At 43.8% G+C, this 17317-nt stretch overlaps 1 protein-coding gene across 1 annotated transcript; it reads right to left on the bottom strand.

Annotated features, from left to right (window-relative positions):
- Window positions 1–2996: 2996 nt before the first annotated feature.
- On the bottom strand, window positions 2997–17096 carry klf5l (Kruppel like factor 5 like). The gene is made up of 4 exons (XM_083697575.1): window positions 16826–17096; window positions 10138–11038; window positions 9547–9606; window positions 2997–5217 (listed from the first exon to the last, which is right to left on the bottom strand). Exons 1-4 carry the CDS (start codon window positions 16961–16963, stop codon window positions 5039–5041), a joined length of 1278 nt encoding a protein of 425 aa, XP_083553701.1. The 5' UTR covers window positions 16964–17096; the 3' UTR covers window positions 2997–5038.
- Window positions 17097–17317: the final 221 nt, after the last annotated feature.

Raw genomic sequence — 17317 nt, 5'->3', positions numbered from 1 at the left:
GTAATTCATGGAATGGAATGAGGAATGGTATCAAAAACCCTGTGGATTATGTGGATTATGGTGGATTTCAGAGCTTTGGGGTGATATGTTTCAACCCCTCACAGGTGCAGTAGCTCTGCTCAACCTAACAAACTTATCATACAGTAGCTATACGACTCCTCAAAGCCATCCATTTTTACCTACTCAAACAAAGTCAATCTTTCAGCTCCAAACTTCCTCTCTCTTCTGCATGTGTTTGTGTGTGTGTGTGTGTGTGTGCGCGTGCGTGTGTGTGTGTGTCTGGGGTGAAGCGGACCTCCTCTCTCCCTCCACTGTTTGTTCTCCAGGTTTTATGGCCCGTATGTCTGGGGAGTGAGTTCTACAGGGCTGAGACCCAGTCTTTACGACGCTAGCTGGCCAACGTGTTGGACAATCATTAACAGTGAACCTGACACCCGTTGATTTAAAAAGGCAGATGGAGAAGGATAGAAATATATCATATCATACATAAACAGGCATGTAACCTGTTTATCTGTTGGATGTGGCTTTGGTTGGTTGCATCACATTGCGTCTGTATTAGTTTACAGAGCAAAGAATTCTTGCGTGCCGTTACGTAAGTTATCCTTAAGCCTCAGTGTCATGTTGTTCTGCATTGGTCTCAGTGGCTTGTTTTGGGCTGCTTTTCTTTAGCAAGTCAGTGAACTTGAAAAAAACTGGTCCTCAACTGTCATTGTGGGATGAAAAGACAACCACAGCTCACACAATAGCGAGCTTGTTGTGATAGGTAAGCTGACATGTACTGTAGACATGACATGATATGTTTATACCTTTTGTTGTCCCTTTGTGTGGTTTTTACACCACACCTTCAAAAATGTGCCTTCTCGTCTTGCCTCAGGCTCTTTGTGTCTCTCCGAGGGCTGGAGGTCCGAGGCTATGTTGTGATTGTTATGGGAGTTTGGCCTGGTGTTTGGAAATGAATGATGTCCTGGCTCATAGCTACAGTCACACATAAACTGCTTCATACTTCATTCCTCCTCTGGTGTTTCCTGTTGAATTTGAATGATGATAGCAATGGCTTAGTAGATCCTTCTCCTCAGGGGTTGATCCCCACAGTTGATTGCAGCGCTGCATTATGGCGTCATGGGCAGGTATTAAACATGTTTTAACTGGAGGTTTACTACCCTGCTAATCACTGTAGGCTCTGGAATGAGCTGAGTTGGACGGGGGGGGGGGGGGGCATACACAATACAGGGATGTCTGGTAAAAATTGGAGGACAGGCTCATTGTAATACATGGAATGGAATAAGGAATGGTATCAAACGTGTGTGAGCCCGTCCTCCGATTTCTACCTCCACCAGCCTCAACTGTTACAATACTACATGAAGAAGATGAAGATAGTGTCCTACTCCTAGAGAAAACAAGATGCTTTTCTGTCATCTTGGAGATGGCAAAAATATTTACTGCACAGTTTTCTCGATTGCTTGAGCAGGTTTTTTTAAACAGTACTCAACTTTTCAAAACAGTTAACATGTTCCCCCAAACAGTTCACCAAAACACCACATTTCTTTTGCAAAATGCACTACAACTCTCAAAACTTGTACATGTCACAAAAGCAAATCATTGCATCAAATGAAAAATGTATCCCACCATTAATTTCACAATAACACACTAAATAATAACTATAAGCATCAATAGGCATTGTGCAGGTTTGCCAACTTTCAATTGAATACAAAGCTGAATTTCACTCAGCTAAAAACTTTGTACTATATCATCTTTCTTTAGCCAAAGTGCTAAACATTTGCATTTTGTGTGAAAGTAATGAGAAATGACTAATTGTTTCGCTGAAAATGTATGTTATTGTTGTGGGCATGTGAACTTCAGTTTCATACAAATGGTTTAAAAGATAAAAAAAAACCTGTATCTATCAAATGTCAGGAGCTTTGAGGAAAAATATAATCCCTGGATTTAGTGTACTGTACTAGCTGACAGCTAAAGCCTAAAGGCACTCAAGATACTTGAAGGTATTTGTGGACCAAACCAATCTTACTCCTCTCTTTTTAATGTTAATGAAACAGATCTTAAACAGAAAATAAACAGACAACATAAACACTTTCACCTAAACATATGTGAAAACACACACACACACACACACACACACACACACACACAAGCTATAGTCTGACATTACCAACAAGGGCGTCGCCCAGCTCAGGTAATCACTGCTGATTGTACTCTGCACGTCTGCTGTAAACGATCTTGGCATAACCAAATGATTATTTTTAATGTCAGCTAACTGCAGAGGGACTCCACCCAGTCTATTTTCTTTTTTTACTGCCCTGTTCCCTGTTTAGGTCTTTCAGCCAGGGCCTTTTGTGTTCCAGACCTCCACAGACCTGTTTAGGTCTTTCAGCCAGGGCCTTTTGTGTTCCAGACCTCCACAGACCTGTTTGCAGTCTCCTCTTTCACCTGTCGGAACACGCAAAGACAATAAAGAACCTCAAACCAGAGCGATAATTGTAGAAAAGTCAATGTTGAGACAATGATTAACTACATTTTTCTCTGTTCAGTAAAAAAAACATCAATGACCTTCTCTTAATATTTCAACCATTATATTATGTTCCTTAAGGAGAGGATATGTTGAAAAAAAAAAAACCCTAAGAGTTACAAACTTTATCAATTGATCTAAAAAAAACAACCTTTGGTCATATTCATAATGGCACAGCATTCAGAGTGCAGGCATGGGATGTTAACCTCTGTTATATGGAGAGGAGAACTATGTCGACAGTATATTCTATGTTTTTACTCATTTTATTTTTTCCATTGAATTGTATATCATCATGTTGTGCCACAGAGAATAGAGATTATGTTTTCAAACCTCTCTAGTTCTGCTCTACTGAACACAGACTCAGTTCATGGTCACTGTTTCCCTCTAGAAGATGGGTTTGAGGCGGAAGTTCAAGCAATTATTAAGCCAATTTCTGATTTCAGACACGCACACACATACACATACGTTTATTTGTTTTAATTTCTTTATTATTTCTTTTCAGGATTCTTTTTGCTCAAACAGAAAACAAAAAAATACACCAAAGTTGTTCTTTCAATTTGTACAGAGCTGATTTCTTTTTGCATACACACAGTAAGTATCAAAACAAGATTAACAACAACCATTCAAAACAACCAATCTAAAATCCCGTTTTGTTCATAGCAAAAAATATCCATATTAGATGAAAAAACATGATATTTACAAACAAGTCTTCTCTTCAAAAACTACAGTATATATACAGTAGATTGTCAGGTTTCCCTCTACGGGAGGGACCAGAGAACTTTATCCTCAGGGAAGGAAGTGCTAGAGACATCAGTGAATACAGTCATACAGTTTCTCTGTCAGAAGATTGAAAACAAGTCAGCATAGTGCAGGGTTGGGGAAAGTTGAATTTCAAATGAGTCAAATCACTTCCTGAATTGACTACATTGAAATTGAATTGGCCCCAACACTGGTATAGTGGCATCTACATGTGAAACGCTCCCAGTTTAAAGTCAGCATATGTAGAGAAACTCAGTTCTAGTGGAAGGAGATGCAGCGCTGGGAACATGGTTTATATGATGTGTAAACTTTGATGGGGCCATAACAAGAGAAGACAGGCTCCAGCCACAGACACACAGTATGACATCATCTAGGGATCAGGTCAGCCTGACAGAAGTTACTCAAACTTTAGATTTCAAAGGTCAGCCAATCTTCATAGGCGGATGCAAACATCATAAAATGTCTTCTACTATGAGTGATGCATGTAGTTTCTGTACATACCAACACACTTAGAAATAATCTTTTCAACAAACATCATCAAGCTCATTAGTGTGACTAATAGTGGTTGTAAAAGGGTCATCTCATATCCTGTTGCCAATACCTTTGGACATGATAACTTGTCTGAATCATGTTCCCTAATCATTTGGCACTTACACACTACATACTGAAAAACGTACAGTGTAATAATATAAAACATATCAAACTCGGGGGGGATAACTCTAATCTAAAAAGAATTTACTACAAGTAAAAGTTGATGTGGTCATCTATCTGATGTCTTCATACTGAAGGTTCCACTCAAGAATTACATAAATAGAGATTGCAGTGCAAGACTAACTTTTTAAGTAATATATAATACATAATAATCAGAAGAAGAAGTTACATAAAAAGTCTTTGTCCAGTTGAAGTGTTGAACAAATACAGGCTGAAACTGTGAATAGATGTATCGGTCTCGCGAGCCCCCATCAAAGAGATTTGTCTCCATGGTTACAGAAACAGTAAGAAATACAAACAGTGCTTAAATGCTTTCAGCTTTCCAGCACCTGAACGGAAAGGTATTACTATTGTCCCACAGTGTTGTCCAATAGAGTCTGTTGATTTGTCAGAACAGGAAGATATGATGTAAGGAAGCGCTTCGTAAAAGTTTTAACCAACATTATCATGGTTGAAAATATGAACAGCAGATGTAAAAATGAAAAAAAAGAAAAAGAAAAAAAAGAAGTCAAGTATAAATTTCAATACATTCTTTGCATTTTCAGAAAACACACACACATATATAAACAAACATATGTACAGACAGGTGAACACAGGCCTCCATGTTCTTATGTGGAGCAATTTGAAGTAGGCTTCTTCCCCCCTGTTTAAAGTCCATACCTCCAGATAATACACTGCATTGTGTATGTTCTCGTTCCAACCCCCCTGTCCGACTCAGCTCCTTCCAGAGCCTACAGTGGTTAGCAGGTAAAGTCCAGACCATCATTGGCAGCACGTTTGCAGGAGCAGATAGATATCTTTGATCTTTGTGTCGGAGAAGATAAAACAACTCAGGATTTTAAAAAAAAGGAAGCGGATAAAAATGACAAGTCAGTCAGTTCCCCACCCCATGCGATGTTGTGCAGTGCATTATGGGGGCTCCGGGGTGGCGGTGATGTGTCCCTCAGTTCTGGTGATGCTTCAGGTGGTTGGAGCGGGAGTGTGTGTTTGTGTGTGTGTGTGTGTGTGTGTGTGTGTGTGTGAGTGAGTGAGTGAATGTGTGTGTTAGTTCTGATGGCGTTTCATGTGCAGAGCGAGGTGGTCGGAGCGGGAGAAGCAGCGGCTGCAGGCCACACACTTGAAGGGCTTGGCGCCCGTGTGTTTGCGGTAGTGCCGCGTCAGTTCGTCTGAACGGGCGAAACGCCAGTCACAACCTTCCCAGCTACAGCGGTACGGTTTCTCTCCTGTGATGAGAGACAGAGACAGAGAGAGAGAGAGAGAGAGTTGTCAAACCAAACAGTCCCACACTCTATTCTTCATTACAAGACATTCCACCATTTAATTTCAACAACATTGGAGCTGTGGTGCCTTACCCAGGGCATGTTAAAGCAGGCACATCCTACCTGTTCAACATCTTAAGTGTGGCTTTGACTTTTCATTCACTTAACAAGTCAGGTATATACTGTATGGAGGGCGTGCCACTATAATCACAACAATATTTCGGCATCAACAATGGAAACAGAGTATTAGAATGGACGGCTCGACCAATGTTTAAGGTACACTGACATCACAATCAAGTCACAACGAATACCCAGTATGAGGAATAGCCCAGGACTGTCAGCAAAAAAGTAAATATTCCTCGATGTTGATACTAAGAAAATAGCTTGGGGGGGTCCATAAAATCTGTATGCCCCAGAGATATGCATTTCCATCTATCCCAATCAGTGGAAAAGTACACAAGTGAAACAGGCTTTATAGAAGAAGAGGGATAGATATCCTTCGATAATAGCTGTACCCTACCGAGCCCCTACACACCGAAACATGAAACAGATGTTGTCAAAGCAAGCTTTTACTGTCAGTTGTGTTAATGCCAGGAGGACAAGGATCAACGTGTATCTACACTCCAGGGAACGGAGGAATGAACGTCTGTCGTATCGAGGCATTCTTAAATGGCAGTTCGTGAGAAGGCGAGCGAGTAGGTGCTTGTGGTCTGAACAGCTCCTTTATGTAAACACCACAGTAATCTCCACGGAGTTTAACAGCCAGATGAGATCAGACAGGAAAGGGTACAGTTTGGGACAACACTGTCAATTTGGTCATTTTCGTTTTCGTCTAAGCTATAAAGGAAACATTGCTTCAGCTCTAATACTGAAAGTAGTATTCACACACCTTTATTGACAGCAACTCAATGTCCACTTTAGCCAAGTGTGTGTGTGCGTGCGTACGTGTGTGTGTGTGCGTACGTGTGTGTGTGTGTGTTTGTGTGTTTGTGTGTGTTGAACACCATTCAATCAGCCTGTTAAACTGTGTATTCTATGGTGTAGTCTTTATATGCTCAGGGCCATTTCTCTGATAAGACTATCTGGACCTGTGTGAATTCAAAGGAAAATCTTCACCCTCTTAGCTCAACTAGGGTCAGTAAACACCATTTAACCCTCCACAGTCCAATCCCAGGGTGGGACTAGTCAATATTGGCAGCAGTACTTATGGGCCTGGGGGAGCTTTTCAAGAAACCCTGCCTACTATCCAATCCATCTCAAACATTGACATTGGTTTTCTACACTCACATCTTTCACTGCCAAAGAGTGAGGTAATCATCGACAAAACAGCCCCGTTTTCAATTCAGTCTACTGATATGGGCAGGAGAAAATCAGTCTCTTTAAATGTTATATTGGAAGCTTAGAGCACAGAACAGAGCAGACAGAGTTCGGCACATAGGATCAAACTTTGTCAACAGAATGGCTTCACCAGTGTCCAGTACCTACTGGTCTTTGCACCTGGTTCATGTGGTGTTCACTATGGACCCCCCATTAGTCCTGATTAGATAATGAGCATTACTCATTAACAATCACTAATTGACAGTTATTAGTGAGGCGGGGGCCCAGAGGTCATGGGGGCTATGGGTGAGAGGGTGAGAGGCAAGGGGTATTTGTGTGTGTGTGTGTGTGTGTGTGTGTGTTTGTGTGTGTGGGGGCACGGCTGCTACAACAGGCAGGTGTGTTTGATTTCACTCTAGCGTTGCTCCAGGGGTCAAAAGCATTGCCTCTCCCATCTGCCATTATCGTGGCATTAGTAAACAGCATAGCAAGATAGTGCCTCATATACAGGCCAGAAGATCAAACATATTTTCTGAGTTTATCCCAAAACAAGCTGACAAAAGGTCAAGTGCAAGTGCTTGTTCTCCCAACCGCACTGGCTCGGATGCTGCTGGGGCCTGGATAGGTGAACATGAACAGAGTCGGGCCGAAAGCATTAAGGCATTAACTCATTAATGGGTCCAGCTATTTGGTCAGATGGCAGTTGAGCAACTGTCGAGCCATTATACTGCAAACATTGACATACACACCTTCCTCTCCTTCCTCCTCCTCCCACACACACACACACACACACACACACACACACACACACACACACACACACACACACACACACACACACACACACACACACTCACACACGGCTAAAGGACAAAGCGAAACTTTTGTTATAAGCAGCAGCACATTTTAAAGAGAACATCTAGTGTGTTTACTCTCTAACAAAAAAAATGATAAGCAAAGAGAGTGTCTACTCTCTCCTGTCAGACCATTGTATGTTTTATAATCATCTCTACTGTATGTCGTTTTACTGAATGACAGCAAACAGTTGAAGAGAAGCCCATAAACTTTCCACAGGACATCCTTTGTGAGCACCTCAGCTTTATCGAGTGCGTTGTGTTTGTTAAGAGGGCAGGGGGCCTCTTCGGTCTGATAGGACTGTACTCTACACACTAACACAAATACAGATTTCTAAAGGAGTTGAAACCGCCATTATGGCCACAGTCAATACCAGCCCTGCTGCCTCTGTGGTGAGGTGAGGCCACAGAGGAATCCGCTGTAGAGGACTACATACAGTATACCACTAGGGCGGCACTATCAGGCGGAGGGTTCTTTGAGATCAAGGGGGCAATTTCATCAACACTTTGTCAGTGGGTCTTCTCTGGTCTCAAGAGAGACTAGGTATGCTTATTCAGCATGGCAACCATGCCACCCTCTCTGGCTCCTAGGACATACAGTACAAGCATGTGCCTGTGTTGTGCTGGTTAGTGCCATCAGTTTCCCAAGCCTGACACTGTGCTTCCTGATATAATCACCTGAGGCCAATGAAGAACTGAAAGTGAATTCCATTGAAATCAAATCCACATGAACAAGCAGAAATTATCGATTTGGCATGGATCATTCACTCCCACACCCCCTACTAAGTGTAAATATGATTCTCTGTGTTGCAATACAGATTCCCTTCTACATATAATCTGGCAAAAGATCTGGGAAAAGTGGCGGTTTCAGTGCTCTTTGATGTAGGAGTCAGCATGAGGGAGGCAGAGAGAGAGAGAGAGAGAGACAGAAAGAGAAAGAGAGAGATGTGAGAGAGAGAGAGAGAGAGAGAGAGACAGAAAGAGAAAGAGAGAGATGTGAGAGAGAGAGAGAGAGAGAGAGAGAACTAGAGAACGAGCGAACGAGAGAACGAGTGAACGAGAGAACGAGAGATTGAGAGGACTGGTTTGGCAGGTCAAGAGGCTAATCGCCACGTGAGGAGTCAGGAACAATAGGCCAGAGTGACTGAGAGACTCCATGTCCTGGTGGAAGCCAGGTATGCCTCTGGCGCAGACAATAGACCATGTTTGAAAAGAAAATATTGACAAAGAAAGAGAGCCCTGGTTAGGTATACACACCTGACATGTGTAGCACTGGGTGAGACGTGAGACAGGGACAAATATGCTTCATGTGTGAGAGTCCTGACTGACTGACTGACTGACAGTCCAATCAGATTGTAATTCAGTCCAGACTTGTTCTATAATTACGAGGAGGTTATTTTCACCACTTTCCTCTCTCTCTGGCTCTCTCTCTCTCTCTCTCTCTCTCTGTGTTCACTTTGAGAGTTCTGTATGAGTACATCACTAATCCCAGTCTGAAGACCTTAGGGAATCCTGAGGTTTCAATTTACAGAAGTGAGCGCATCGAAACTGCCTTTCTCCTCTCGCTCCCTGCTCCAAACCCCTTCCTCCCCCCCCCCCCCCCCCCTCCTCTCCCCCCTCCTTCCTCTGAATAGAGACTGAAAAGCAGGAGAAACTGGTTTGGCCTTCACCACTTCAACACGGCATGTTCTCTCTCCCTCTCCCTCTCTCTCTCTCTCTCTCTCTCTCTCTCTCTCCTCTCTCTCTCTCTCTCTCTCTCTCTCCGTCTCTCTTTCTCCAGGGAAGCCAGGCAGGGCTTGTGTGGGCATGCATAAACATAGAGAGAGAAAAAAAAAGAGTAAAATAATCCCTTCTCTCTCTCTCTCTCTCTCTCTCTCTCTCTCTCTCTCTCTCTCTCTTTTTCTCACATCTCTGCTCTTCACCTTTGATCCCAAGGTCAGTCCTTTAACAGCTCCAATGTTGTTTGGTGGTCTCTCATAGTGCCCAAGACCCTCCCTAGTCAGTTCAACAGGTATTTGATTGTGTGTGTGTGTGTGTGTGTGTGTGTGTGTGTGTGTGTGTGTGTGTGTGTGTGTAGAGGAGTTTCTATTTTAGCCAGTGTGTTGAGTGGAAACGTTCTTACCTGTATGTGTCCTTTGGTGTGCTTTCAAGTGAGAGCTCTTTGTGTAAACCTTGGTGCACCCTACAAGTGAAGGAAAGGGAAATATTATTATCACAGAACTGACAATGATATACTCAATATCAACTCCTATAATATTCCACCACTATCATTACTCTTAGGGCACTTTGTGTCGGATGGACACCTGTAGGTTGGCAATATGGCAGAAATGTTATAATGTGATGGTTGGAACTATTACCATGTTCGTAGTTGAAACGTATCCAAATCCTTGCAGTTCTAGAATAAGTGCCTAAAGGTTATAGAATATTCTAGAATATGTGCCTCGGCACTAGGGGTCGACTTGGAACTGAGCCTGAGACAGAGCTGAATGATAATATATGCCATTTCGGCAACGCTTTTATCCAAAGCGACTTACATTGCAGTGAGTGCATACAATACAGTATATATGGTCCCAGTGGGAATCAAACCCACAACCTGAGCGTTGTTAGCGCCATGCTCTACCAACTGAGCCACAGCGGACCACCTGATGATAGATGCTAGGGGTCAGTTTGGAACTGAGACATAGACATAGACATAACCTCTGTCAGCACTGACCTGGGAAGTCACAGAAGTGGATCCTCCTCTTCTCCAGCTCGGGGTTGTTTCGTCGGTTATACCTGGGTCCCGTCAGCACCCCCTGTCCGTGGGCCATGATCATAGCGTGGTGGGACATCTGGTTGACCTTTATCCCCAGCCGGGCCTGGTAGGGTGGGGGAGGAGGGACCGAGCTGAGCAGCTCCGTCTGGGTGTCAGGGCTTCCTGGCTGGGAGTTAGGGGGCGATGGGGGCAGGCTGTGGGGTTGCTGTGGCGACACATGGTAGAAATGATCTGGCATGGCAAACTCATGACTGTTCCCCGTTGTCAAGGCAACACTGCTCAGGTTGAGCATGGTCCTGCCATTGGTTCCGGCTCCGCCGGGCGCTGATTGGCTGCTGAGGCTGTGGGAGAGGGTCATTGTGAGGTCAGCGGCGCTGACGGGCATGTGGTAGACCTGGGGCTGCTGGGGTCCGATGTGGAACTCTGTGTCTGTGTGGGTCTGGGAGTGGGAGTGGGAGTGGGAGTGGGAGTGTCCCCCCCCTGGGGCGGTGGTCCCGGCGCTAGCCCCCATATCTGGCTTGATGAAGAGGCTGTTGGCCATGACGGTCTGGGGCATGCTGAAGACGGAGGTGAAGTCTGGGAGGGTCTGGATAGAGCAGGGCACGTCCACCCCTGGTTCTGTCTTGATCTGCTGGGCCAGCTGGCTGGGTTTGTTGGGCCGGTACAGGCCAGTACGCAGATGGGTGGTGTTAGGAAGGATGAGGTTGATGTTGACGCTGTAGGGAGCGGGCTTCTCATCTGAGAAGAACTCGTCCACCAAGGAGGCACTCTCGCGGCGGTTCTTCTTGTCTATCGTCATGGTAGGAGCCATCAGGGGGCTGTTGGTCTGAGGGAGATACTTCTCCATCTCCATACGGATCTGGAGAGAGAGAGAGAGAGAGAGAGAGAGAGAGAGAGAGGGGAGAGTGAGCTCAAATAAAATAAATCTCTACAAATATAAAACCAATGTCAACGGCCATTGAAGGAACCACACTCCCCTAAAGAGTGTGAAAGTGGGGTGGAGGTGATGTTAAGGTGAGAGTGACATGGCAAATCTCAACTGTTCTGTCTTTCTGGTTGGGGGGGGGGGGGGAGTCGGCCAGAGAGAGGGACAGGAGGGCTGATGGTACCAGGACTCCCTCCACCATCCTCCCCTCCTTCATTCCACACATTCCAGCTTGCCAGTGGAGCTCACAGCCCTGGCTCAAGCCTGGATAGGGCCAATGGCTTCTATACTTTGACATCTGCTCAACTAGAATGGGAAAACTCTTGAAATGGATATGCTACCAAACAGCACAAGATACCATTTGTTTGTGCATGGAGCAACCGACAACAATTGTCTGAATGTAAAATGAGTGGGATCATGTTGTCTCATCATGATCGACTAGAGTGTGTGTGTGACAGTTGGGATCCGCCCTATGTGGATTATCACACAGTCCCTGCTTTAGACATGCACATGGCGTGAAGAACAGAAATCTATCTGCACGCACGAGGAGAAGCACACACACCCACGCATGCACACACACGCACACACACACACGCAGTGGGCGTGGTAGTGACCGTGACACAAGGAAGAAACACCAAATCCAAAATAAAGCTGAGGGCATGAACAGCCTAAACCAAACACTGGTGGGTAAAAATAGACCTGAAAAACCTCAACGCCAACATTCCACAAGACCGCATATCAAAAAGGGATAGTGATAAGAAAGATGAAAGAAAAATTCACATAAAGCCATTTCTCTGAAACGGAGGCTGGTTCATATCTGTACCAACTAAATCCTGAGATATCATGTAGAAAGAATTTGGCAACTCCAAATCATTCTACATAAAGGCTATAATACTGATTGCTCTAATAAACCCCTTCAGACAAAACCCCCCAGTAATTATCGTGTCATTATGTAATAATCACCATGTTCCCATGTACGCTGTATGCTTAATTGCAAACTGTAAATCAAAGCACAACACAAAATGTCTTGGCATGCTTCAGGTCCGATACAGCACAGTTATTTCTGTGAGTTACAGAGGCTAAACTCCAGGGCAGAGAGTGTCAATCTAAACCCAAGCACGGCCAATTGGTTGCGTACAAATGATTCAATGACTTGCTGAATTATTAGGCCTTGGTCCAGCTGCACACAATGGCTAACTCAACAGCCGGTACAATGGATGGGGAGAGGACATTTCAACGGCCTTATTCTGCACAGCTATTTCAAGTGCCAGCTATGTCAACACTGGATGTATTGTATATTTCCCAATCACTTCCCTAGCAACCTGGCGATGTGCTTTCATATAACAAGCTATTGGAGGTTATCGCTTTATGACCACTTCAACCTATGAGGGCAGCGCTGTGTGTGTGTGTGTGTGTGTGTGTGTGTGTGTGTGTGTGTGTGTGTGTGTGTGTGTGTAAGTGTATGTGTGGTGTAATAAATGATGAAAGCATGGTAGGAGCCGAGCGTTTAACACCAGTGAACCTATCCACATCTCTCCCAAGCACCTCTGCCCCACAAGCCTCTGCCATCAGTGCAATCAGACCAGGTTGTGAAATGTAAAACCAGGTATTAGCTGGAAAATGCCTTCTCTTTATTCACATTGAGGGCTCCTGTATGAAGAGGCTGTTGCTTTCAGGACTGGACACAAACGGGTCTTGTGTTGTTGGGGGGTGCTGGCAGGCTAGACCAATGCCCTTGGCAGTGTCCCCTCTGGCCTGTGTGTCCTAGTCCTCCCCTCTCCTCCCTCTGCCCCTGGCCCCCAGCCTCCCCGGCCCCCACCTCTCCTCTGTCTCTTTGTATCAGGAGAATCAGAGTGCACCTGAACCCTGGCCCAAGACTCAGTCAGTTAATGATTGGAGAACATGTACAACTGCTTTGCTATGTATCACAATGCCAGATAAGAGAGAGAAAGAAAAAAACAAACCTGTTCTTAGCAGCTCTGTTCTTGGGTTCTGGGGTAGTCGAAGGGGGATTTCCACAACAACACACACACAGTGCTTTAATATAACATCCCTCACAATGTTACCAAATCACATGCTACAAAGTCAGATGATAGTGTACTTCAGTGCAATACTGTACAACGAAAGAAGGCCATTAACTTAATAACAGTACTACTCCTACCACAGTAACCATGGAGCTGAAGAGTCATTATACTGTTCAGTTATGTTATGACCTACATACAACACCATTTCTACAGTTACTTGACCTTCTTTATGGGCAGTGGGGGACATCTGCATGAGACCTCCAACAAGCTGGCTAGCCCCTAATAGCAAATTAAGTGGAAATCCCTCCTCTTCCTCGCTCTCTATCCATCCTGATCCTGAAGCCCTCCCTGGTTGTAGGTCAACACTCTCCCACACACCCTTTCCTCCTAATTGCAAAACAAATGGTCCTGTCTCTGCTCTAATGCTCCTTTATGACACACAGGAATTCAGTGTAAATGGAGCTTGGTCCTGGGATCTCCATAAAAAATGACTGATAGGCCCCCTTGTCTGTTAACCAGGAGCCATAACATCACAAATCATCTGGGGATGGTGGGGAGAAAAAACTGAACCTTTGAGACCGAGAAGATGTTTTATGGCTACTGGCTAGAGATGAGCATGATAAAAGCAGGTTGTTTTGGCTTCTCTAGGACAGAGACTTGTAGGGGGAGAATGGTACTGGTTTTCTGTGGGGTGGGGTGAACTGAACCACACTGGAGCTGGGTCAGGTGACTGTTGACCAGGTGAGGCTAGTGGAGGTAGAAATCGGAGGACGGGCTCATTGTAATGCATGGACCGGAACAGGGCCAATTTCTACCTCTACCAGCCTCCCCTGCTGTTGACTGCTGCTGACCGCAGCCTGTAGAAGACTTGCTGACTGGCAGTAACTTGTGGAGGGCTGGGGGAGAGGCTGTGGGCATTGAAAGGTAGGGACATGTGTAGTCTAGTATGGAGAGAGGGATGAGTATATGACCACAGAAGACAAACACAGTAAAGCAAACAGAGGGGGCAGAGATGAGTCAATTCATGAGTCCTGAGTGTAATGTCTCGTCTAAACGACGCCACAGGATAACATGGCTTTAGAGCAGGATATGACAGGCAGCAAATGCCCTTGATCAGAATACAATAGAGAAATGATTTCAACACTAAACCAACAGGCAAACAATGAAAATCAAAAAGCTCTCTAAAGCATTTCAACATGTGTCCAACGTCAAAAGTCTATGCCGTGCGGTCGGTGTATTGTGAATGATATTGTGCACTGACTACATCAGGGTTGATTGGTATCTCATCATGCCGAGGCAGTGGAAAATACTACTGAATGGTCATAGGTGTGAGGAAAACACCCCCAGCATCTCTGTTGGTACAGCCCACTTGTGATTTGTTTGTTTACACATAATACAACTAACCTCTCTCAAAGAGACCAAAGGCAAATCCCTAACCAAATGGCCACATCTCAGGTTTCAGATTAATTCATGAATGCATGCACACAATCATACAAACAGAAAGAAAATATCTATGAATGAGTCAATATCTATGACATTCAGAAAGGATGTCTACTCCCTCTAAGAATCTGTAATATGGAGAGACAAAGGTGAACGTTTGAGACACATGATGACCCAATGCAAATGATCTGTGTGATGTATAAGCAGTCAAATGACTAGTCAAACTAAAACCATGTCAAGCCTCCAGCTACGAACAATGATTCTGTGCAAAAAAGTCTGGCTTCCAAAGACCAAGGGAGAGAATCACTTCATTCAACTTACTTTAACTGAAAATAAAATTCAACATTTAATACGCATAAGTAATATATGCATAAGTAATAAGTCACATCTTGAAAAGGCACTATTTTGTTATAGTGAGCCATTACTCAAGAGGCACAAGTAGGCTACCAAAAGGTACGTTTCTATATCCACTCCTCGTGGATGGCAGCGAGGCATACACACTCCCGACAACATTATACATTAAGGTGCCCTCATGCCATGTAGTTACTCTGTAACTTTCCAGCCATCTAACTGTAATTACTCAGATGCATGGCGACTAGAGATAAGGAACTTGAAACAATGACTGAACTGTAATGAAAGTTAATGACCAAATATTGTTTCAAATCAGTTACTTGTGTAGTTAGACTACTGTGTACTACTGTAGTTACACTAATAATACAAGTAATTTCATCATGACACAAACTAAATGGCATTGGTGCAACTTTATATAAACTGTGACTCTCACTCCAGGGGTAACTTAGGGATAAGCATCCTAGCTTCTGCACAGACAGGCCCAACAGCATACTGCTGTCACGACACCACAATTAGCCAGCTTTGAACACAATGAACACAATGACAACAAAGACATGTCTCGGTGGCAAAATCACCCTCTATTTAGTTATTATAACAGCCAGCACCCTTCAGAATGTCTGTGTGAATATTGTGAGAAACATGCAGGGTGACTTTTGAATTATGTTTTCCCTCAATTTTATAAGTTAGGCCTCTTCAACATTTGATTGCAACATTTGCTGAATGTCTTTATAGACGGAGTCCTATTCTTATTCTGGCCTTTAATCCAAAAATGCAGTCAGATGACAATCAAAAGCACTAGTAAAATTGCACAATGATTTCATTTTGGTTATTGGTTAAACACATCAAAAACTCAATAAACGACATGAACAACATCAAAGTTAATTGCCGCTGAGTTTTATATTCGTCTTGGAGACCACAGCAGAGCATAAACAGAAACCGGACTCCTTCAGATCCGTCGCAGAGTTTGGCATTCCGCCAGATGTTGGGTAAACATGAGAAGGGGAACTGCAGGTAAACGCGGACGTAGTTGGGGGTCGGTCGGTCGGTCTGGGAAACACCTTGCACGATGCAGCCAACATTACCAAATAGTCGGAAGACAAATCATGCCCTCAAGAATCAGAGGTACCAATGATAAATATTTCACGACCTCGTGTTGTTCTTATTTTCTTCTAAATAATAATAATAATAATAATAATAATAGTAATAATAATAATACGCAAATAATAACAATAATCATAAACGTGACCTAATGATGGCCTGAATACTATTTTATATACGGAAAACTGTCTAATAATGTATCACAATTCATGGGCAACGTTTTAGATCATTAGACCTACAGAACAACTATTACAACTTGCAAATATGCTTGAGATCTCCGCTCTGTCGTTGAATGGTTCGTTCTGGATAATGAAGCTAAATACAGCTTTAATACATCATAATACATCAATAAATACATCATTTAATATTCTGTATGGGCCTATTTTGCAAACGAACTATATTGATGATTGGAAAAAATTGTGTTAAAGTGTAATGCCTGTATAAGGTGGCTTTGCATTAATTTACAGATGGGCAATTCCATAGGGTTATACAGACACATACAGTAGACCTATATCATATTGATATCAGATTTTCTCCATCCAAGAACTTGGATAAACTATCATAAGGCATTCATGGAATTATTAGGCTTATTGGTTGTCTTGAAATGCACTTCTGGTAGCCGCATCATAATTAATAATCGTTAGTAACGCGTTGTGGCTACTTCTAAAAGGGTGTGTCCAGCTGACCACTGGCCCCAAACCTCGCCTTCTGTTCTGACCACATTCTAAACCTGAAGATTTGGACACTGTGATGGAGCCTTGCTAGTACCAGGGCTACCTTCACTGGGTTAGTTAGCTGTAATTCTCACCGCGGGTTTGACTTCCTCAAACACGGAGGAGTCCTCTGCGCCTCCGTCTCCTCCAGACATCCGCACTGGTTTCAACTGCGTGAAAACCACCCGCTCTTCTGTATGCGGTGGATTCATGGCCAGTCCTATACTTGCCATAGCTCAGCAATAAAAACAACAACTGCTTAAACAAAGATGTCTTCCTTACAGTTTAACTTATGTAAAGTACATATAGATTTGATAACTGCAGCGTGATAAGCGCTTCGGATCCAGGTGTGCGGTAATTCCAAAGCCCTCCCTCTGGCTGTCAGGTCGTTTTACCTGTGCTCAAGTATGGCTTTGAGACCTGGAAGCGATGATTGACAAGCACGATAGCCAACCCAAGCAATGGAGGGCCCTCTTATCCAATCACCTCTATGGTAGGTGTGTCTCACCTGGATAGTGAGGTAAGTATTACAGTATGGCATTGGTGAGGCAGAGGAAAATGTTGTAGCCGAAGTAGTATTATTGTTG

The sequence above is a fragment of the Argentina silus genome (assembly GCF_951799395.1).
Source record: "Argentina silus genome assembly, chromosome: 2".
NCBI lineage: Eukaryota > Metazoa > Chordata > Actinopteri > Argentiniformes > Argentinidae > Argentina > Argentina silus.
This window is presented reverse-complemented; position numbering and strand designations above follow the sequence as displayed.